Consider the following 24,834-nt stretch of genomic DNA (forward strand, 5'->3'; position numbering starts at 1 on the left):
TAATAGGAGGCGCGCACGTCCATTCCAGGTCTATGACTCTGTCCCAATACCCGCACTTCCACCCTTGTGCCCCTCAAATGCGCGTTCCCGCTAGGGGTTCAAGTGTCCCAATTCTCCGGAGAGGAGTTCGCCCCGCCCCGTTTCCGCACTTGGTCTGCACTTCGGCCAAGTCCGCATCGATGCGAACTTCGCCGAAGGCGATTACCCACAATTCATTTCTGCATGTGACGTATTTGAGCAAAACGGCGGAAAATATTGGAAAAAAAGATGGATGGCGATCGAGCTCCTGTGTCGAAAAAAATGTATTTTCAAGTGTAAATATTTTATTCTTAACATGTGTAATTACAATGGACGTTTGCTCTGCCATGACGTTTTGGTGTGTATTTACGGACATTCGTGCGAACAATTTCGTTACTTTTTGTAGTCATGTCATAAAACAACCAATTTAACAGCCAAATAAAAATATTAATATTTATTTAAAACATTTACCGGTTATTTACCCACTCATTTAAATTAAAAAAATTAAACAACTACCTTAAATAAATGACCAATCACTAATTTACATTTCTGAAGACGTGTGTCAAGATGCCATTGCCTAAACACTTGTTTTTTTATTCCACGGGGACAGATTAAATGACATTTAATTTTATTACATTCCTGTCTGAAAATGACCATCTTTTCACTGGTCACAGGAATGCTTCAACTCAAGGCTATGAGTAAGTTTACAGCCGTAAACAATATAAACAAGTTTAAGTAAGTTAAAAAAAAAAAGTATAATTGTTTATTTAATGACTTGCAGCGAAATCATAAAAATTATGGACCTGGAGGGAAAGGTAACTCCTCAGCAATGCAAGAAAAAAAGGGAAAACCTTAAGAAAAAGTATAAGGTAATTTGCTTGCCAACGCTGTCCCAATCCTGCAATTTTTGGACACTTGTGACCTGCACACTCGAACCCTAATGCACATTTCTTCTGAGTGTACACTTCACACAGGGGCGTAGGGTGTAGTGGGTATTGGGACTGGGCCTATATTTCCATGGTCTACTACTCGTACTATTTCTTCTAGTTATTTTTTTAAATATTCCACAAGAGTCCGCTCTCGTGTAGCTCACCCCCTACTGACAAATGCACATTTCGGAAACACGTATACACACACACACGTATACACACACACACACACACACACAGTTCTTCTGTACATAGGTATTTCTAAAATTAATCTAAAATTTCTTCTTGATTAAATCGTGTCTCGTCTTCTTCTTTTTTTTTTTTAATATCTTACCGCGGTTCACACCCCGGAACAGAAGGTGGCGATATTGCGCAAATTCACGTCAGTTGATTTTTTTTTCTTCTTCACGTCAGTTGATCAGCAGTTCCCAATGGGCACTTATGACCTGTCTCATTCAGCGTTAACCCTCAACTGAACGACGCGGTAAATCTTCGGTAAGATTTAAAGTTTTATTTTGTATTATTTTTACATTATATTAGTCCAGTTATATGGTTTGTACGATTATTTAAGGTACGGAGGTAGCTAACGTTGTTTAAGTAGCTAACAAAGTACTTACATTTGGTGGCTGAGGTGCTACATGCTAGCAACGAGGGAGAACATTCTAGACCTCTATACAGCTAACATTAGCTTTATTACCACAGTAGTTCTTTAATCGATTCACGTTTATCAGTATTTAATCTTTCCAGGGCATTGGTTGTCAGGGTTTTTTAAAAAGAACAATTAAGAATGACTAAAGTTAGGGGCCTACCCGTGTGATGTATAGAACTGTACAGTGCTCCCTGCTTCTCCCATCAGTGGAATTTTTACCTGACAATTATATTCCCTTACCTTAAAACATCATCTCGCTAAGAAAACTTAAGAACACTATATTATACCACTGGTGTGTATAAATAATTTATTACATGAACATATCAGAATTGAAATATTGTATTACTGGAGTGGTGTGACTTCACTTGGGGTGAGTGCACTATAGAGGGTTTTCATGTGACGTATCGGTCACGTCATTTTGTGTCCCGTGACCATTCTGGATTACAACGCGGTGGCCGCTGTGATTACACTTTGTGCATTTGGCGAACAATTGCACAAGTTTCAACGTCGATGTGAAGAAGCCTCACGGCACCATGGCGCTGTGAGAGATCCACCGCTAACAGAAATCCACTGCTCACAGAATTTTATTTTATTTTATTCTGCAATAAAATTATATAACAATACATAAAAATACTGCAGAGAATAACACAAGAAAGCTTCCAATACGGATGCTTATTTACATTGTGGTCCTCGAGCACCGAGCTGCTGATCCATAAGCTTCCCTTCCAGCACCTGGTGAGAGAAATCGCTCAGGACTTCAAGACCGACCTCCGTTTTCAGAGCTCCGCTGTGATGCTCTGCATGAGGCCGGCGAGGCTGACCTGGTAGGCGGCTTCCTAGTTCACAGTATCGCAGTGTGACACGGTCGGCCAGTTCGTTACATTAATACTAAACTCACTATCTGGTATAAGATACTGATCCACTGAACCAACTGCTACACATCTATCACGATAAATAGCTTTATCTCGAGGATTTAAAGCCTCATAATAACCGTACATTCTCTTCATTTTTCTATCACACGCCAGCCTCCTTGTAATCCAGAATGGCGACGGCACCTGTCCTGCAGCAAATCGGTCACGTGATTGAAAACCCTCTATAGACCTTGTCGGAGTTCCGCGTGCGCAGGGGTTGATGGGATGCCAGTGTTACAAACAAACCCCCGTGCTTCATTCGCTTCGGTAAAACAGTTCAATATCGCTCATGAGCCCACGCTCTTCAAGGACGTTTTGCATCTAAATCACACCAATTTGACAACAAAACGATATTCAGAAGCTTTTCTGGTAGGAAATGAAAAAGTGTGCAAGTGAAAAACTTCTTCAGGCAAGTAAAACTGGTCACCAGCCTGCACGAAAACAGGCGTATGAAAAAGCTTAATGTCACTGTAGTGGAGGAGGGATCATCAAGCACTGAAACAGAAAAATCATTAAGAAACAAGCTTTATTATCACACACCTGCTTTAGCTCATAGGCAAGTTGAAGTGTTGTGTTTGGGTGCAGTTCTGTGGGCTTCCCATCAGTGAAGTGTACACTGCAGACACGAGAATTCTTGTTGGGTGTCCAGTTCTTTACATTGCCAGAGCCCAGCTGCTTTCTGTTCACTAACTTTGTCCAGTCTGCTCTCCTGGCTGGCTCAGTTGGGAATGGGAATAGCTGAAATGGCGTTGGGCAATCACAATCCCCAGATGCAAACCTGCAGTTGTGTAGTCCACACACTCTCTGCTTCTATCTCTCAATAGATTATGTGCTATTCCCACAGTCTTTCACTGCACATATCCTGCCCATCTTGCCTCTACGTACTACCAGTTGAACATCTGCTGCTGGTCTGGGAGCTGTGTATCACTGAAGTCCAAGTGTTGAGAGAGAAATATGCATGAATTGCTGATGTAAACAAAGCCTGATGCAACAGAAAGCAGTGCCTGACGTGCGCGTATGTGGGTTTGTTTGTAACGATAGTGGCGAATGGAAGTGGATTCTGACATGCGCACTCGGAACTCCGATATGGTCTATTAACCATTCTGCCAGGGGTAGTGGTTAAGTTCACTTGTTTCCAGTACAGAAGGTTCCTGGTTGATACAAGTTGACCTGATACCTTCAAGACCACCCTTGCCCATTCTCCATGTAATATGGAGTTATGTCTGGAAGGGCATCCAGTATAAAACTTGTACCAAATCTACATGCAAAATCCACCTTGGGTCTGTTGTGGCAACCCAGAGTGCAAACACAGGAGAAGCAGAAGGGACTTACTTTTATCTTGGGCCCAGTTCTGAACCCTCACCTGTCTGGTTTGAGTAATGTCTGAGAGAACAAGGTCCCGGACACAACTGACAGAAATGACATTCCTTTGTTGGGTTTCTGGGATTACAGGACAGGATGAGAAGCTCCAGTATCTTGGAGGGTCTTGGATTGTGATGGCCTGAGCGAACGGCCACTCAACTGAGCTGAGTCCGCCATTATTGGACCCTGTTCTGGTGAAACGGCTTGGGGCAATTGATGCTGTGATTTGGCACGATATAAAGAAACTTGAATTCACTCTGAGTAGAGTAGAGCAGTTGCTTCTTCGCATTGAAAGGGGCTTGTTTTATGAAATGTGAGACTGCTGTGTTTGGATTAACATCTGTCTATCTCTAGTAGAGAACATCCATGTGTCTGTATTTAAATGTCATTTATGCACACAGAAAATTAGAGATCAGCCGCTGTTGGTATTGAACTACCACAGCTAAAGTTTGTTCAGATGACCACGAAAATAAGCGTTGCTTTATAACACTGTGTAACACAATTTTTGTTCCTGGCTTCTAAGTGTTATATTTCAACTGCTTATGTCTAAAGTCTATGGGAAAATGAGTACATTCTATTTTTTTTAACGTTCTAGAAAGTTCTAAAAGATTCTTGAAATTTCTAGATAATTCTGGAAACTTCTAGAAAACTCTGGACAGTTCTAGCAGTTCAAGAATATTCTAGAAGACTACTCAGTAGTAGTGAAGGCGAATCGAGAATATTCTTGAAAACAAATTTCAAAATATCATTGTCCTGATCACAGAAGCAAAGTTTCTGTGGAATAACTGCTATTTTCTATTTATTTAAGGCATAACAGGTTAGGAAAACACAGTGTACCCAGGAACAAAACAAAAATAAAAATTTGTTACATAGTGTAATTTGAGTGTTGTTTTTAAACAGAGCCACACTCTCCCAAAGATGGCTGACACGAACCAACGGAACACTCCTCCCCCAATGGGACCTGTGGTATGTTGACTATTTGAAACTGCATGTTTTTGCCACTCTAGTGTACCATTAAAGTTAAACATTTCTGTGGTTTTCTTCAGATTCCCCCACCCACCCACTGTGGGAAAACACTTTCATCATACAGTGAGCAGAGCAGAGTGCAGATAAACTCTGTTGTCAAAGCTTTTTTTTTTCCCCAGCTATGTCTTCTGGCTAAAGTAAAATCCTTCCCCAGTAGACATGATCTTGAGATGGCCATTCATGCTTTCATCAGCTCCAGATTTGATTACTGTAATGCTTTATGCTGGTGTTAACTCATCTTCTCTTGAACACTTCCAACTTGTGCAAAATGCTACTGCTTGTCTTTTAATGAACACTAACAGAAGTGAGCATATTCCACCTGTATTTTAAACACTGGCTTCCAGTTTGTTTTAGAACTGATTTTAATGTTTGTTTTTAAAGTTATTAATGGCCTTGCACTATCTGACTTGTCTGAAATTTTAACTCTCCGCAAATACAGTAGGACATTATAGGCTTCTGTCAACTTTACGTAGATGTTCTGAGGTCAAACTGTAAATTCTAGATCGATCATGCTCTTGCAGTAGCTGAAGCCAGACTGTAGAACAAGTTACCTCCTGATTTTTGCACTATTTCTGACTCAGGTCTTTTTTAATCATAGCTCAAAGACTTCTTTATTTAAATGGCTTTTTCAAGACCTGGCTTTAGGCCTTGTTGTTCTTGTTTGTTTGTTTGTTTGTTTTTTTCCGTATTATATCTACCATGTACAATTTGTCTTTGTCACATATTTTATCTGGTTTCAGCATGTATGAAAGAGAGCTTTTTTTTCTCTCTCTCCTCAAAATACCATTTTCACTTTCAGTGGTGAAGTGAGCCACTGTAGTTCAGTTTTTCCATCTCTTCTCATTTCTTAAAGTACATGTGGTGCCAACTCTCAAGTGACCCATCCCTTTTCAGGGTCTTTATGTTGTAAATGATGGTGCACTTTGTATAATCTGCCTCTATTTTGTAGGGCTGAAACGATTCATCGAGTAATTGGAATAATTCGATTAGAAAAAATGTTCGAGGCCAATTCTTTGCCTCGAGGCTTCGTTTAAAGCTGTAGTACATACGCCAGGCATGTATGTGGCGCTGTAACGCTCCCACAAAAAATACAGAAGAAGACCATAGTGCTAATCAATGTAGCAGGCAATGCTACAAGTCTGCAAAGCCACACGCTGAGTTAAATAAAGTCTTTTAAGAGAAACGGTTCGCGCGGATCGTCTGAAACGGACTTATTGCGCCCTTAAAGTGAAGCAGTGTGTTTATGTATTTAAAAAAAAAAAAAACACGTTTTGCTCCACTGGCCGTTCTCCACCTCCGCAAGATGAATTGAAAGAACGCACACTTTAAATGAGTCATTTTTAATGATTTTTTAAAAAAATCTTTCATTCAGATTTGGTAAGAGTTTTTATCAACAGGCAGCTTTAGTGGAAACGCTGCAATCCACAGCCGTTTTTCAAAGGCTGTGTTATTCGCCAAGTATCCGCAGAACACAAAGAATTTGACTTCGGTTTGAGCTACACTCTGTACGGCATGTATAAATATACACTAAAGACTGAATAAATCACAGTAATAAAAAATTCATACGAAATATGCAATAAGAAGGAAAAAAAGAATGTACTGTCCACAGACTGAAGATTTCACAGACTGCCTGGGCTTTTGGTTTGGCAAAACAGAGAGAGGGAACACCTTAAACTTAAAAATCTGCATGATGGCACAGAAACATTGTGCCACTGCTTTAGGGAAAGCCCTGCAACTACTGATATTGAATAACAATATAATATAATTTAATAATATATTAGAAACACAAAGGTACTTTTTATCCGATTAATCGATAGAATATTCGATTCCAAAAATATTCGATAGCTGCAGCCCTACTATTTTGCTTCATCTGTGGTCTCTCTCTCTCTCTCTCAGCAATTTTTAATGAGCAACAAGCTGGAAACTGCAATGTGGTTGTCACGCCTCTTCACTGTCTATTGCTCAGTCATATTTATTCTTCCATTCTTGGGGTGAGTGCACTCATTAGATCTGTTACCTTATTAACTGTTTTTGTTGTAAGAATTTGATTTATTCCAGCTTTTCTGGTGGTGATGATTTTAAAATTGAAAAATCTACAATGAAATTGTCTCAGGTGAGGATTTGCTACTTTTGTGCTTTATTTAAGACAGACTGGTTTTGAACAGCTTCACATCAAGGACAGGCGATTTTAAACTGTACTTAAGACAGGGTGTCAGCCAGTTCAAATCAGAACAGTTTTTAATTGTTGTTAGCAGTTGCAAATTAGTTCAAAATCGTGCTGTGATGAAAACTCAGTGAAACTGTGATGAATATACTTTTAAGTTAATCACTGATCATTTTGATAATTGATAAACTGTTTTGAGTATTTCCTTAAGCAAATTCTAACGTCAGCTTCTTAAATGTGAATATTCTGGTGTCCTTATGAGTTTATTTTTTCAGCTTGGGCAATAAAATGAATGTATTTGGGTTGCGGACAAATCAAGACATTTGGGTTTTGGGAGACACTGAATAAACAGTTTTCACCATTTTTTAACATTTTATGGATCAAACAACTTGTGAATTAAACAGCTATGAAAATAATCATTAGTTGTAACCCTTGGAAGCATCATGATCAATCATTTTGATGCATTGAATAACTAATTTGTGCAGAAAATGCAAAAATGTGCCTGTGAGTTCTTTTGCAAGTGGCAGGCTTATCTTTAACTATTTGCATACATTTTATAGATGATTGATTTGTCATGAAATAGATTGACAATAATTGAGTTGTATTTCTTTCATGCAATTCTCTCTACTCCTGTCATGACTGTGTCACATTATTTGTCCCAACTTGTGCATTACAGACCCTATGCAGTAGCTAACTTCTATCAGCGGGCTTTGTTAGCAAATGCTCTCACCAGTGCTCTTCGCTTACACCAGAGGCTTCCACGTTTCCAGTTGAACAGAGCGTTCCTGGCCCAGGCTCTTCAGGAGGACAGCTGCCATTACCTGCTTTACTCACTCATCCTGGTTAACTCCTACCCCATCACAAGTATCCTGTCACCATTGTAAAATCAGAAAATATACAAGAAGAGAGTTCACAGAATCTCTTGTGAAGTTTGATATCGTATATGGCTGTGTCTGCAAGATTATTTTGTCACCAGGGCTGCCATTTATTATTATGACTAATGGTACTGTAGTCTGTTATTTCTTGTAAAAATATGTAACATTTTGTCTATGTATTCATGATCTCTGGAGAGATAAGAGGCTTCTTCATTCTGCAGTCGGGTCAGCTGCAACTTAAGTTATTTTAGGATATAGCAACAACAACAAAAAATTATAGCAAAAAGAAGTGGTCAAATTGGCTTTTAATACTTAATATACTTTTATAATTGACATCTTCATCCTTAAATTCAACATTATTATGAAACATTATCATTTCCCAACCCGGATGTCTTTGTGGTGCTCAAGTGCACTCGCTTCCACAACAGAAGGTTCTACTTTCAAGACCACCCATGCCCATTCTCCGTGTAATGTGGCATTCAGGAAGGGCATCTGGTGTAACGTTTGTGCCATATCAACATCACTCACTTGTCACTCATCTTCAACCACTTATCCGGGATCGGGTCACGGGGGTTCTCAAGCCGGTCCTCGAGGACCCCTGAACCTGCACATTTTCCATCTCTCCCTGCACTGCCACAAGCTGATTTGCTAATTCAGGTGTCTGTTAGGAGTTTATTGGCTGTGCACCCCAGTCTCATACAAAAAAAAAAGTGAGAGACTTGGGTGTACATGACATCTGGCTTTTTTTTTTTTTTTCCTCTTTCCTTTTTCTTTAAAGGTGCTCACTTGACCCAAGGTCATTGTGGTGATACTCCATTCTTTAAGGGGTCTTAGTACCAAGGAGATGCAGCCATGATCTTTAAGCACTGGTTGGCATCCACGTGTCACAGCCATACAGTAGAACTGCAAACACCAGAGCTATGAACACGTGGCTCTTTATCCTGCAGACATCTGCATGGCCAGCCACCTCTGTTCAGTAACCTTGTCATTTCTTAAGCCTGTCTCGGGCATGTTCTGACCTTAAGCTTAGTTCTTGGAGACATAAATGTCTTTGCTGGAAAAAGTGAATCTCATTGAGTTCAGCTAATGTGCACTCATTATACAGTAACAGTTATTAAAAGCTTGGTTCTTGGTCTTGATTCAAGAGCATTGTAAATTCAGATAGTCCAATTCTGAGAACTGGATTACGACATTCACTGGCTCCACAAAGCTCATGGCATCATTTGTAATGTCCAGGTCAGTGACTCCAAACATCCATGTCACTGTAGTACCACAACTCTTCCAGACAACCTGTCCATAGAAGCACTGACCAGAGTACACAGGAGACGGGCTTTACGAAGGACTGGAAGCACAGCAAACACTTTGCTACAAGTCATTTTAATTTATATTGTAAAATGAAATTGTTAAACTTTCCTTTAGTTGTGCTTTTGTTTGATCATTACTTAAGCAGGTCTTGTGAATAATAAAAATGTTTTTGCAAGAGAGCTCACCAACATGGTATCATAAACCATAAAAAATATATTCCTTATGAATCGGTAGTAACATTGATTACATAAAAAAACCTCTGTTTTCTAAGTGATCACATGAGCCAGTTATGCAGCTCTTGTAGCCACAGTAAATTTTGTTGTGCTTAAGGTGTCACGTTGATCCTTAATGACCGTTTCCAGTGAGCATCTTTCCAGTCTTCCTCTTCTCTTTGCTTCATGCAACGACCTACACAAAGAAAGTCCTTGACGTAAGTATTGTAATGGGTCAGTGGCTATCAGGTCTAATGATTTTTATTTATTTATTTCATAATTGTCGTATGACTAAAATTCCATCTTCAAAACATTGCTATGAAGGAAAATGCATGTATCAATAGAGCTTCAACATTAGGACTTAAAATTCGACCAAAACTGTTGATTTGGACCTTAATATTGCATGGTTATTAATGGTTGTCTTTTATAATTATTTGCAACATATGTGTTGTCTTATATTAAATTTGTATTTGATTTAAACAAGAAAATTATGGAAAATACAGGGCTTGCTGTACTTTATATTTTTGTAGGACTAATGTTTGGATGATTTTAAAATTTAAAAAAGTAGGTTGTTAGGTACTTTGCTGTTTTGAGCATGTGGTAGATTTTTAACTTTCAGGATGGCTACTAGGGTTATGACTACAAAACCTTTTTCAAAACTTTCATTTTCCTGATGTTGCATTTGATGAACTTTTCCCCGTAGATCACTTTTGAAATTTATTTCATTTGATCATGAAAAAACCCGCACCTAGCACCGCATCACTTTTAAAAATGCATGAGTTTACACAATACTACTTTAAAAATAACATAAGAAAAGAATTAGCAAGTATCAAGAAATAACAAGAAAATATATACAAATAAGTATTGCTAAAATATATTAATAAACAATAATAACAAGAAATAAAGGTAAAATAGATAAAATTGATAAAAGATAAAATATAACAGTATTCAGATGATCATCTCTGACACAGCAGTCAATACTGGTCGCAAAAATGGTGTTGTAGCCAGGCTTCAGAGAACATTTCGAGACAAGGGATTCGATGAACCTCAATACGTACATCGGCTGCCAACACCACATTCTTGATCTTGTTCTGCAATGTGTTGGACTTCTTTTTTCCTATACGGTCACAGTCACCTAACATTAACTATGAGTTTATTGATGAGATTTTGGAACAGTATGATGATTTGCAAAATGCACACATGGGCATAGAAGTGATACCAGAGTATGAGAACCTTGGCTGGAGAGATGATTTTAAATTCCTTTTTGAGCTTTTGAAGGATACAAGTTTTACAAAATGGAGGAAAAATGGCCTCGCATCAAATGGCACAAGCTGCCAACACTTCACAGTACCAGGTTGAACTCATGAGAAATTTTTGCACTTATTGCATTTTTCCTTCTTCCAAATTGGCGAGAACAGCTGAGGGTAACTTGTGATTTCATTGCAACTACAACCCCTGGCAATAATTATGGAATCACCGGCCTCGGAGGATGTTCATTCAGTTGTTTAATTTTGTAGAAAAAAAGCAGATCACAGACATGACACAAAACTAAAGTCATTTCAAATGGCAACTTTCTGGCTTTAAGAAACACTATAGAAAGTCAGGAAAAATAATTGTGGCAGTCAGTAATGGTTACTTTTTTAGACCAAGCAGAGGGAAAAAAAATATGGACTCACTCAATTCTGAGGAATAAATAATGGAATCACCCTGTAAATTTTCATCCCCAAAACTAACACCTGCACCAAATCAGATCTGCTCGTTAGTCTGCATCTAAAAAGGAGAGCTGTTGCACCAAGTGGACTGACATGAATCATGGCTCCAACACGATGTCAATTGAAACAAAGGACAGGATTATCAAACTCTTAAAAGAGGGTAAATCATCACGCAATGTTGCAAAAGATGTTGGTTGTTCACAGTCAGCTGTGTCTAAACTCTGGACCAAATACAAACAATATGGGAAGGTTGTTAAAGGCAAACATACTGGTAGACCAAGGAAGACATCAAAGCGTCAAGACAGAAAACTTAGCAATATGTCTCAAAAATCGAAAATGCACAACAAAACAAATGAGGAACGAATGGGAGGAAACTGGAGTCAACGTTTGTGACTGAACTGTAAGAAACCGCCTAAAGGAAATGGGATTTACATACAGAAAAGCTAAACGAAAGCCATTATTAACACCTAAACAGAAAAAAACAAGGTTACAATGGGCTGAGGAAAAGCAAACGTGGACTGTGGATGACTGGATGAAAGTCATATTCAGTGATGAATCTCGAATCTGCATTGGGCAAGGTGATGATGCTGGAACTTTTGTTTGGTGCCGTTCCAATGAGATTTATAAAGATGACTGCCTGAAGAGAACATGTAAATTTCCACAATCATTGATGATATGGGCTGCATGTCAGGTAAAGGCACTGGGGAGATGGCTGTCATTACATCAGTAAATGCACAAGTTTACGTTGATATTTTGGACACTTTTCTGATGTTTGGGGATGATGAAATCATTTTTCAAGATGATAATGCATCTTGCCAAAGAGCAAAAACAAACTGAAAACATTCCTTGCAAAAAGACACATAGGGTCAGTGTCATGGCCTGCAAATACGTGTAGTCCGGATCTTAAACCAATTGAAAATCTTTGGTGGAAGTTGAAGAAAATGGTCCATGACAAGGCTCCAACCTGCAAAGCTGATCTGGCAACAGCAATCAGAGTAAGTTGGAGCCAGATTGATGAAGAGTACTGTTTGTCAATCATTAAGTCCATGCCTCAGAGACTGCAAGCTGTTATAAAAGCCAGAGGTGGTGCAAGAAAATACTAGTGATGTGTTGGAGCGTTCTTTTGTTTTTCATGATTCCATAATTTTTTCCTCAGAATTGAGTGATTCCATATTTTTTTCCCTCTGCTTGGTCTAAAAAAGTAACCGTTACTGACTACCACAATTTTTTTTTTTCCTGATTTCTTACAGTGTTTCTTAAAGCCAGAAAGTTGCCATTTGAAATGACTTTAGTTTTGTGTCATGTCTGTGATCTGCTTTTTTTTTCTACAAAATTAAACAACTGAATGAACATCCTCCGAGGCCGGTGATTCCATAATGTTTGCCAGGGGTTGTACATGGTCACGTGTCTGGTTTTCTAACCAACACTATTAAGAGATGGATTATGAAGACCTGCTGTTAGCAATATCCAAACTTAAGTGTCCCAAAGATGTGAAATGCTTCTCTACTCACTGGAAAAAGGAACTATCAGTGCTTGATGTGCCTCGCTCCAACACAGTAGCTGGGACGGCTGTAAAGTTGATGGAAGAGGTTCGTTCTACTTGCAAAACAGATAAATATCTTAACAGCAAATTTATTAACACTAATACACAAATCTGAAACACTTAAAAATACTACAAATGCTATATGTACTAAGTTTTAGTTAAAAGTTCATCATTTATAACCCCAGGCTAATAAATTTGAGATTTGTCACTTTTATTTTTAAAGAGATTATTACTTATAAAGTAAAGTTGTTGAAAACTGACTTATCAAGACATTATTATCAGTTCTGAGTATTATTTCTTTCCAGTCCATGGGCCCCAACAGCCTGATGTTCATCAGAAACCTCCTGGACAAACTCACTGCTAATCAGCAGAACATCCTCAAGTTCATCGCCTGCAATGAGATTTTTTTGATGCCAGCCACCGTTTTCATGCTGTTCAGGTAACTGATCAGAAAAGTGTTGTTGGTAATTTCCTACATAATTTAGCCTTTCATGTAAATGTTAATTTTATTGTAGTGCTTTTTCTCTCACTAAAGTGTATTATGATATAAAGTTGGATTCATTTACATTATGGTGGAATTGCTGGTTTGATATGGAAACTTGCTTTATCAATCTCATGGTGTCTCATTACCAAGATCCTTTGTAATGATGATGAGCAGCTTGATGGATTATTTTCACGTGTTAGCATATATTTCATATGCACCTGCGCATATATATATATATATATATATATATATATATATATATATATATATATATATATATAGTGGTGGGCACAGTTCCGATAACAGATAATTATCGAAGATAATATTTTCATTATCGGATTATCTTTTTAGATAACTTTAAAAACCATTATCGGACTAATTGTCTTCGATGAATTTTTGTCCGATAACGTAATAAACAAAGCTGAACAGCAGCAAACATTTCTAAAATTGAAAATCAGTTGAGCACCTACCTTATAAAAGTTTCCTAACAGATGTATGGTTCCACCCTCTGCAAACAGAAGACAGCTGTTTCTATGAAAAACTACACTATCCTCTGCAGGCAAAGGAAAAACTGTTTAAAAAAAAAAAAAAATCATTTCCTTTAACACCATACCGATACACTGGCAATATCACCCAAGTCATCCAGAGGCATACATTTTTAGCTTATGGTTCAAATTTTAACCAAACTAATTTTGGACAAGTTATTTAAAATTACTGTCATGTCTGAAGTTTTATAAAGTGAAAATAACAGATATATGTTTTAGTTTTAAAGTAATGTGCTAATTCTTAAAGTTTTAGTGTGGACATGCTGTGCCGAGCAGTGCATTATGGGTAGGATTATGTAATCTCAGTAAGTTCACGACAGGACAAATGCATTTCAGACACTCTGTTCAGGCTCCACGGACAACAGCATTAAACTCTAGTGCCTAAAACTCTCGTGAATATATTCTTTGGGTTTATAGACATTATTGTATTTGTGTTTGTTAAATTCCACACATCTTAAATGTCGCAGCAGATATGGATTATCTGGAATTTTGTTTTGGAAAGATTTCAAGGCCTCTGCTGCCATCTACTGGCCAGTAGTGTTCATGGCAGTATTCGTCCTGAAGATGAGCAGAAGCTGTATGATATTTTTAATCACAAGTTAAGTTTTTCAAACTTAATTTACAAAAACTCTCGATGGGAGACAAAGTTTAAAAAAACCAAAAAAAAAAACATTACACGACAGCTCTGCGGTGTTTGCACATGCACAGTGCAAGCGGTAGGACGCTTGTTGCCCCTCATTCAGCAGCAGGAAACCCTCATGAGAACCCACACCAGAATAATATCAAACAGGTTTGATTTTCATTCGACCATACGATCAGCAATCAGAAGGTGGTCGTGAGATGTTAAACGCAGCTTGTTACTCCATGTGCACTACACGATGCAGGACGCGCGATTAACCTGAAACTCGGTCCAAAAAATTCTCACATGAATGAAAAATCATCTGAACATTCTCACATTCTCTCCACATGCAAAACATGTTGTGATGACACTTCCAGGGCTCTGTAAAAATGCCTGTTTTTACAAATAAAAAATGGAATATTTTACAAAAGCACATCTGTAAACACCAACACACGACACACGTCACATTAACGTGTTGGTTTAGTGAATGACTGAACCAATCAGTGTTTAGCAGAGGTACATTTTACCCAGAATCTTTTGCGATCTGTTTGTTACAAAACCTCAGAATTAGTGCATTATTCAACATTAAAAGATATGTTATATTTTAACTTTGTACAAATGACAGAATTGACATTAATGGAGTTATTCTATCAGTATTCATTTTATTTATGCACCAAACCATAAGTCAGTATGACTTTATTTTCCAAGACCTCCGCCTGACCGGAGCATTGTGATTGGTAGAGAGTTGGGCTTGGTGACTGCTCTCAGCTTGCCTCTGCACTGTAAGCTGTGTAGTAAGTAAGAACTTCCAGCAGGAGGCAGGATGTTCAAACATAGAAGTGTGGGCTCATTGTTTGGGTCTGCTGTCGCTTTGATGTTTCCAGAAGCAATTGTGGTGTTAAAACTCAAATTCAGTTTATTAGTAGTTGCAAATATACTAGAAACAATACTGGAATTTATCGGTTATCTGTAACTTCTGATACATTTTTGGGTGGTTTATCGGTTTATCTTTATCAAAGATAACTTTTCAGTTATCTGATTATCTGTTATCGAAGTTAATTTTTTGGTTATCTGTGCCCACCACTGTGTGTGTGTATGTATATGTATGTATGTATGTGTATATATATATATATATATATATATATATATATATATATATATATATATATATAATATATTTAGAAAGATGCAGTTACAAGTAAACTTTAGTTTCTGTTCTAACTCCTATGCATGAATTCATTTGTTTAAAAGGCAGTATTTTAAAATTGCTTATGTTTGGCTCACATTTCCACTTATTTGCTGTTTGTGTTTGACAGTGGCCAGGGAAGCTTGTTGCTGCCTTTCATTTATTATCGGTTCCTTACACTCCGCTACGCATCGAGAAGAAATCCATACTGTCGGTAAGATCTTTAATGAAGCTTAACATTTACAATGTTCTCAAAAAAATGATATTGCAGCTCGATGGTAAAGTATTTTAAAAACCTAGCTAAGCAACAATTAATGTTCTGAGTTTGTTACACCCAGTGATGCCGATAACACGTTACTTAATAATGTGTTACTCTAATCTGACGGTGTTTTTCAGTAATGAGTAATCTAATGCGTTAATCTTCTCCAAGTCACTGTGCGTTACTATTATTTTTGTACAGTATTGTGGGTCAACCACAGCATTAAAACCGGCCCGAATGCAGGGGCAGGTCTGTGTTCAGTTGAATTGCCCACTTTCAGCGAGCACAGAGCCGTATCCGCTGTGCAGCAGCTCCGAGTTGAAAAACAGTTGTCTGTCAAAGCACGACGACACTCAGAGCTATGGTTTTACAAAAACATTTTAGCGCTTTTTTTTTTTTCTTTAAATCTCTGTGCCGCTGTGTGTCTCCTCACTCAAGACAGCTGATCTGTGATGCAGTACAAATACTAATGCTTTTTTTCTACCCAAATGCACCTAGTCTCTTTCTGAGGATGACATGACATAAAAAACGCTGATAAAACTTTCTTACATGTCAGTCTGGTTGTGTTTTCTGCATTCTGTTTGCAGCACCCCACAACGAACCTAGATTAGAGGTCCACTTCTGAATACATTTTTTCATATTATTACTACTATGAATAATAATAATTAATAATTTCAGCAACTAAAATGTTTAGAAGGAATTTAAATGTTAGTAAGAATTTAATAGTTGTATTTATAAACAATGTTGGTTAGAAATTGTAAGTTTTACCATTACAGTGCTGTCAGCAGTTAAGTTGCGTGGTAGAAGGCATGCTAATGCAGCTGTTGAAAAAAATACGAGATGGTTGACGATCAAGGGTCAAACGTGTGGCTTTACGTCAGAAAAGTAAATGATAACAAAGCACAGTATATTAGTGGCCACTGGCTGTTCTTTTTGGTAATAATGGCAAAGCTCATCAAAGAAAAAACTGTCATGGCCAATTACTTCTCGAAAAGCTTCATGAATCAAAGCTTCATTTAACAGCACATTACAGACTGACATCTTATTATTAGACCAGTAGATCTACTGGTCTAATAATATACAGAACATTGATAATACATTTGCATCTGACATGTAAAGCAGGCTACCCTGCTCTTTATTTTTCTGCTTAATTAGTGTCCCAGTGTGTCATCAGGCCAGTGTTTGTGGTTAGGTCCTATTCAACTCTTACATTACATCATATCAGTTCTATGTTTTTTCTTAGAATTCAGTACCCCAGAATGACATGATGGAAGAGAGGGAGACAAAAAAAATACTTGCAAGGTGTGCAAAGGTTTCATGCCCTTTTCAATTTTACATCAGCAAAAAATATTTCCGGTGAATCGCTTTTGATCTTACCTGCTTTGTAATGTGTTTTATGCTGTGTAATGTGAACTTCATGGAGTGTCCTTGACTGTTGGTCAGTGTGAGTGCACTGGGTGTATTTGGGTTATATTTCAGGAAGTGGCCTGAATTAAATCTCTGATTAAACCAGAGATGAGTGGCATCTCCAGAAAGATACACTGTTCTTCAGTCGTAGCCACAGAAGCCTATAACGTGTTCAGTGATGTCTGGGTGGCTTGGTGGCTTTCCTCACTCGTCTCCTTCTTGCAGGGTCACTCAGTTTTTGAGAACTGCCTTCTTCAGGCAGATTAAGCATACACTACTACACTGTATTTCTTAAAGATTAATGTAAATTAAGTCCAAGACATATTTAGTGAAAATGTTCATATATCCATCCCCTGGCTTGTCTGAAGGAAACTGATGATTTACGTGTGATACACCAAAGGGAGCCAGTCATCTTAGCTTTTATATTTTTATTTCAATTAGATCAGGTTCTAGAGATTTGCTTTCAGTTGGAGTTTAAAGAGGATACTTTAAGAAATTTCAATATAGAGAAGCGGGAATTACTTTTTGTTTGAAATGATATAAACAAATTACAATTGTAAAAGCCCAAGGAGGTGAATACTTTTGCAAGGCATTGTAGGTAACAGTTTCCGTGGTAACCTGCTCACTGACAGGTTTTCTTTAACAAACCCCTACTTTATCTCTGTCACCTCCGTCCTGCTGACCCTGAAGCAGACAATGGCTTTCTGCAGTTATGTGCACATTTCACTGAGAGTGAATGTACTCAGAATTGATTGAGTGAACCAGTGCAGCTGTTCCTGGAACCTATACAGTGAGGAAAATAAGTATTTGAACACCCTGTGATTTTGCGAGTTCTCCCACTTAGAAATAATGGAGGGGTCTGAAATTTTCATCTTAGGTGCATGTCCACTGTGAGAGACATAATCTAAAAAAAAAAAAAAATCCGGAAATCACAGTGTATGATTTTTTTTTTTTTTTTTTTAATAATTTATTTGTATGTTACTGCTGCAAATAAGTATTTGAACACCTGTGAAAATCAATGTTAATATTTGGTACAGTAGCCTTTGTCTGCCATTACAGAGGTCAAACGTTTCCTGTAGTTTTTCACCAGATTTTCACACACTGCAGCAGGTATTTTGGTCCACTCCTCCATACAGATCTTCTCTAGATCTTTCAGGTTTGGAGTTTCAGCTCCCTCCAAAGATTTTCTATTGAGTTCAGGTCTGGGGACTGGCCAGACCACTCCAGGACCTTGAAATGCTTCTTACGAAGCTCCTCCTTAGTTGGCCTGGCTGTGTGTTTGGGGTCATTGTCATGCTGGAAGACCCAGCCATGACCCATCTTCAATGCTCTTACTGAGGGAAGGAGGTTGTTTGTCAAAATCTCGCAATACATGACCCCATCCATCCTCCCTTCAGTACAGTGCAGTTGTCCTGTCCCCTTTGCAGAAGAGCACCCCCAGAGTATGATGTTTCCACCCCCATGCTTCACTGTTGGGATGGTTTTCTTGAGGTTGTTCTCATCCTCTAAACATGGTAAGTAGAGTTGATTCCAAAAAGCTTTATTTTGGTCTCATCTGACCACATGACCTTCTCCCATGTCTTCTCTGGATCATCCAGATGGTCACTGGTGAACTTCAAACGGGCCTGGACATGTGCTGGCTTGAGCATGGGGACCTTGCTGCCCTGCAGGATTTTAAACCATTACAGCATCATGTGTTACTAATGTAATCTTTGTGACTGTGGTCCCAGCTCTCTTCAGATCATTGACTAGGTTCTCCTGTGTAGTTCTGAGCTTTCTCAGAATCATCCTTACCCCACAAAGTGAGATCTTGCATGGAATCCCAGACCGAGGGAGATTGACAGTCATCTTGTGTTTCTTCCACTTTCTAATAAATAATCATAAGTTGTTGTCTTCATGAATTGAAAAAAAATTGATTGATTGATTGATTCTACCATGCTGCTTGCCTGTTGTCCTGTAGTCCATCCCAGCCTTGTGCAGGTCTATAGTTTTGTCCCTGGTGTCCTTAGACAGCTCTTTGGTCTTGGCTATGGTGGACAGGTTGGTGTGTGATTGATTGTGTGAACAGGTGTCTTTTATACAGGTAACAAGTTCAAACAGGTGCAATTAATACAGGTAAAGAGTGCAGAATAAGAGGGCTTCTTAAAGAAAAATTAACAGGTCTGTGAGAGCCAGAATTCTTGCTTGTTGGTAGGTGTTCAAATACTTATTTGCAGCAGTAACTTACAAATAAATAAATAAAAAATCATACATTGTGATTTCTGGATTTTTTTTCTATTTATTTATTTATTTTTTAGATTATGTCTCTCACAGTGGACATGCAACCAAGTTGAAAATTTCAGACCCCTCCATGATTTCTAAGAAATGTTTGACCTCTGTAACTGCAAACAAAGGCTACAGTACCAAATATTAACATTGATTTTCACAGGTGTTCAAATACTTATTTGCAGCAGTAACATACAAATAAATTATTAAAAAAATCATACATTGTGATTTCCATATTTTTTTTTTTTTTTTTTTTTTTTAGATCATGTCTCTCACAGTGGACGTGCACCTAAGATGAAAATTTCAGACCCCTCCATGATTTCTAAGTGGGAGAACTTGCAAAACAGCAGAGTGTTCAAATACTTATTTTCCTCACTGTAACTCAGACTCTCCCATCTCAGGGTTCATCAGGTCAGTTCCAGATTTAGGCTCAAAGTTTGCTAAACTTGCTTTCTGCCACAGACCCCTGACTCCCTTGCTTATGTGGTGTTTAATCGCTGTGTTTTTATGCTATTCTTCTGTGCACAAAACTTGAACAATAAATTATTCAAACACACATTGTGAACACACTGGTTTTGCACAGTATTGTCCTATATTGTCATCACATAATTTCAGCTCGTACCAAACTTTTTGGTCATGTGACTGTTGTCATCTATTTGCAGATAATCACCAACTTTATAAATGTTCTAGTGTGTCATCATAGTTGGAAAATTAACCCCTTTCCGTTCTGCCCCAGCACCCTTTTCACAGAACTTCGAATTCTTCTGGAGCACTTCATCATGAGGCCTGCCTGTCCTGACTTTTTTCGGAGAATGTGCCTCAGCAGTATTGCCTTCATCAGCCGCCTTGCACCCACAGAAGTCTGAGTTCACTTTTTTGGGAGGTGGGGGCACTGATTGAGGAGCGACATAAACTGTGATATGGACTGACAGTCATCAGAAAGAATGGCATTTTGACTGTCAACCACTGAATCTGTGTATCTTCTTCATCCTATATTTGAATACAGAAGACGACCAGTAACACCCATCCTTATTTTTTTTCTTCCTGTTTTGTGACCTGCTTAACAGGTGAACACCCCTTACTTTGCGTTCAATGAAAGGCACACAGCGACTCTACAGTGCTTATCTCATCTACTCTTTTCTTTGTTGACCATATTTATTTATAAAAAAATGTATGCTTTTGTGAAAAATGAATTCTCAGATTGCTAATTTAAATTACAGTATGCTTTAACATAATCTTAACTCTGTGTTTATATGGATGGAAAATTGATTTTGTGTGCGTGTCTTGCTTCTGCCATGTCAAATGCTTGTGCAAAGCATTAGATTCTGATTTGTCTGTATTTTTATTTTATTTTTTTTTATCAACGCCAGTAACTGTTGATCAGACATGCAAACTGTCCACAGGTATGATGTCAGCAATGGCGTTAAAGTGGGAAACTGTATATATCAATCAATCAATCAATTTTATTTATATAGCGCCAAATCACAACAAACAGTTGCCCCAAGGCGCTTTATATTGTAAGGCAAGGCCATACAATAATTACGTAAAAACCCCAATGGCCAAAACGACCCCCTGTGAGCAAGCACTTGGCGACAGTGGGAAGGAAAAACTCCCTTTTAACAGGAAGAAACCTCCAGCAGAACCAGGCTCAGGGAGGGGCAGTCTTCTGCTGGGACTGGTTGGGGCTGAGGGAGAGAACCAGGAAAAAGACATGCTGTGGAGGGGAGCAGAGATCAATCACTAATGGTTAAATGCAGAGTAGTGCATACAGAGCAAAAAGAGAAAGAGAAACAGTGCATCATGGGAACCCATATATATATATTCTGCTGTCATAAGTTTTTCTGTATGATTCGTAATTGAAAAGGTTTGCACTTTGCATGTTACGCAGGAATGTTGAAACATACTGCTTTTCAGTGCATTCTAGTTTCCCAGTTTCAAAGCCGGTTTGACTTGGCATCATTACTTAGTGCTGTAGTTTTCTTTCTTATCGCATGTTGAGATTTATGCCATGTAAAATGTTTATTTGCTGTCAGAAATGCCATGTTTTTTATGACAAGAATAAAATGATCTCTTAAATAAACCAGTAAAACAAAAAATGATGTGCTTTATTTTTCGTGTGGTTGATTGTATCCTCCTAATGGTTTAACGCTGGTTCATAATATAAGTAAATTTTGTGTAATTGGGAAAAAAAAAATCTAAATTTCCGGGAGTTAACCAATCGGTGCATGTCTTAAATCCGATTTTGTCCAATGGTAACGCAGCTTATTACATGCTTGTTACTGGCTATAGCGTTACCATTGGCAACGGTTATTACGAATTTTCCCAGACTTATTTGGGGATTCCAGGATACTTGTGTATTAATTTATTTCGCGTGTGAATCGAGTTTATTGTCTGACGGTAGTTGATGTCCGCATGAAGCGTGTTGGATACTTAGGTCGCTCGCTAACATTAGCATGTGGTGTCGGTGTGCTCGCCAGCTAATTTGCTTTAGTTAATCCTTCACAAGAGAGAAAGAAGATGGAGATCCACCTAAATCGAGTTGATTATATTCAGGTAGTGTAACAGGCTACAGTAAATTTGACTCACGATTATTAGGATTGTGCTGATTATACATTGTATAATATATATCAGATGCTATATATACATTGTATATATTGTCTCAGCATTGTGTTTTGCTGCTGAATATTGTCAACGTCAGGACGTTTCTCTCATAGATAAATGTACTTTTTCCTCCATCGTTGAGCACTTTTCAGTATTTTTTCCTGCGAAATTAAGTGTTATCTGTGATTGAATAGCGCCCCTTACATGATATGCCCGTAAAAGCCTTTTGCAAAATATATTGATTGTTTTAACTTTTGTGTCTGTCTGTCCTTAAAACCAATTTGATCCCTCAGTCATGCCAAGCAATGTGTGACTTTTCTGGTCCTGGAAAGTGATATTTTCTGTTCTTTTCTCTGGGAAAACGGACGTATTTTGCAGCTAATTTTCCTCAGGCATTTGTAATACGGATTAGTGGTTTTACAATGTACAAGGTGTAAAGCTGCCATCTGCTGGTGCTGTTTGTCTTGTACAACTATATGTATATAATTTACACTTAACTACATTTATTATCACTACAGTTATTACAGTTAGTTTGTCATAAGTAATTTTTTCTTGCATTTTATTTCAAAGTCATTTAACCCTATTTTGTCTGATTTTATGGACCAAGGTGGAAATAAGTTGACACTTTGTTGTTATCCAAATATTTTAATGTGCACTCTCTCTCTCTCTCTCTCTCTCTCTCTCTCTCTCTCTCTCTCTCTCTCTCTCTCTCTCTCTCTCTCTCTCTCTATATATATATATTAGTGTGTGTGTTATCAAAACATGGTTCAGGAAAGTGGATGGTCCTTAGAACCTATTGGTGAAACCTGAGCATATTCAAATTCAAAGGCTTCCAAGATACACTGGAATGTCCATTTTAAATTTGGCAACAAACCAAAAAAAGCATATCAGTATAAAAATATCAATGCTGCACTGACAAAGTAAATTAGTGTATCCCCTTCTGGCTTTACTGCTGATGGGATGAAAATCCCAATATGACATGAACCCACAAAATGCTTGGTGCTCCAATGCTGTGCTGCGATAAAGGTTCAACAAGGGGTTCAGATTTAATTGCATTTTGAACATGTTGGGAAGTTGAATACAAAGGCGCTGCTGTTATCAAACACACTCATTAAAAAAGTATGTATTGGCCATCGGATTTCTGCAGTATGAATGGTGAGACCAGATAGAGGATAGCTGCAAAAATAAATGTGATCCATCAAGACTGGGGGTGTCAGAGCTCACAAAAAGTCAGATTCAGGGCATTTTAGCTTGTCATGTGAATACTGTTCATCCATTGCTTTTTCTGTTAATTTTCTTATGTCTAGTGTGCAGTACACATCCCATTCCTCCCCACCTCCCCCTTAAAACGTCTCTGAGGGTTTTAGCGGTTTTCAAAATTCTCTGAAAGTCCCCTGGAAAATTGTACCACCCCTCCTGAGAAACATGGCACAAATAATGGTAAATAATGGTGTTCCATCTCCACTGTCCTCAGGTTGGTGTGACATCTCAGAAAACAATGAGACTGCTTCCACCTCTGGGAAAAAAGGCAACCCAAAAGGTTTGTTAATCAGTGGCTAATTTTGTTTTCTGTTGCTTTGTATTAATCATGGGACTTCAACCAAAGATTATTTCCATGATAAAATGACAAAATTCTTCTAAAAGCAACCACCTCTTCTAAAACTCTGCTGAGGTGGAGGCTGTGGATTCCTACAAGTACCTTGGGCTGTGGCTGGACAGCAAACTGGACTGGACAACCCGCACCAACCATATGTACAGGAAGGGACAGAGCATGCTGTACTTTCTGAGGAGGTTGTGGTTGTTTAACATCTGTAGGAAACGCCTGTGGATGTTCTACCAGTCCGTAGTAGCCGGCGTCCTCTTTTACACCGTGGTGTGCTGGGGGGCAGAAGGACACATCCAGGCTGGTTATACTGATCAGGCGGGCTGGCTCTGTGGTTGGCATGAAGCTGAACTCTGGTGATGGTGGCAGAGAAGAGAACACTGGACAAACTGCTGGACATTATGGATGATACCAGTCATTCTCTGCACACAGTCATCAGCAATCAGAGGAGCCTCTTCAGCCACAGACTGCTCCTTCCCAAGTGCAGGACCAACAGACTTAAGAACTCCTTTGTCCCTCAGGGCATCAGACTGTGCAACTCTTTACTCAGAGAGGAGGAGGAGTAACAGGAAGACAAGGAACAGGAATGAGGGAAACAGTGGTAGCAAGGAAACCAGTATTGATCAGTATGTCTGCTATTTATATTGCGTATTTATATTGTAAACTGTTATTCTTTTTTACTTTCACTTTTGATCCTCTGTGTGCTTCTTACCCTGTGTGCTGCTATACAATGCTGCTGGAACCTCAGTTTCTCTGAGGAAGTCTTCCCAAGGGATCATTCAAGTTCTGTCTAATCTAATCTAAATTTTGCAGTGTGAATAATGGACATTATACCTTGCAAAAGTAGAAAAACAAAGCCTGCACACCAGGTTCTACTAGTTCTCCTAATGTATTGCCACCATTTGCCTTAGAAAGTGTTTCGGGCACCTGCCTTTCCGGGTGTTTCCCATTGCCTTCCTGATGTCAAAATAGAGGAAATCATGACTTTTTTTTTAAAACAATAGGCAAATTTGTATTACTTACTTTATAGATATATGCTTCTATATAAATGGAAGCAATTGGATTGGTAATGGAAGAACGCCTTGGACCAACCATCATTCCTTGAAGGAGCATTTTCTGAGAGTGATAATCTTGGGGGACATTTTCCAAAAGTCAGAGC

General features: G+C 38.4%; 2 protein-coding genes across 3 annotated transcripts in view; both read left to right on the forward strand.

Annotated features, from left to right (window-relative positions):
* Nucleotides 1-1,362: 1,362 nt before the first annotated feature.
* On the forward strand, nucleotides 1,363-20,500 carry tmem33 (transmembrane protein 33). Of its 2 annotated transcripts, none has more exons than XM_034182032.1 (8): nucleotides 1,363-1,442; nucleotides 4,770-4,835; nucleotides 6,792-6,886; nucleotides 7,736-7,923; nucleotides 9,602-9,669; nucleotides 13,012-13,145; nucleotides 15,671-15,754; nucleotides 20,208-20,500. In XM_034182032.1, the coding sequence occupies exons 2-8, from the start codon at nucleotides 4,788-4,790 to the stop codon at nucleotides 20,335-20,337; spliced, it is 747 nt and encodes a 248-aa protein (XP_034037923.1). In that variant the 5' UTR covers nucleotides 1,363-1,442; nucleotides 4,770-4,787; the 3' UTR covers nucleotides 20,338-20,500. The 2 variants fall into 2 exon arrangements, with proteins under 2 accessions (XP_034037923.1, XP_034037924.1); XM_034182033.1 differs by lacking the exon at nucleotides 1,363-1,442 and adding an exon at nucleotides 1,514-1,518 and having other exon boundaries at nucleotides 4,772-4,835.
* Nucleotides 20,501-21,805: 1,305 nt separating this feature from the next.
* Nucleotides 21,806-24,834, forward strand: part of bbs7 (Bardet-Biedl syndrome 7) — a 31,633-nt gene continuing 28,604 nt past the window's right edge. The window contains exons 1-2 of the mRNA XM_034182034.1: nucleotides 21,806-22,024; nucleotides 23,547-23,612. Coding sequence (XP_034037925.1) covers nucleotides 21,989-22,024; nucleotides 23,547-23,612 — 102 coding nt within the window. The 5' untranslated portion in view covers nucleotides 21,806-21,988. The remainder of the gene's footprint in view (nucleotides 22,025-23,546; nucleotides 23,613-24,834) is intronic.

The sequence above is a fragment of the Thalassophryne amazonica genome, chromosome 11 (assembly GCF_902500255.1).
Source record: "Thalassophryne amazonica chromosome 11, fThaAma1.1, whole genome shotgun sequence".
Lineage (NCBI taxonomy): Eukaryota > Metazoa > Chordata > Actinopteri > Batrachoidiformes > Batrachoididae > Thalassophryne > Thalassophryne amazonica.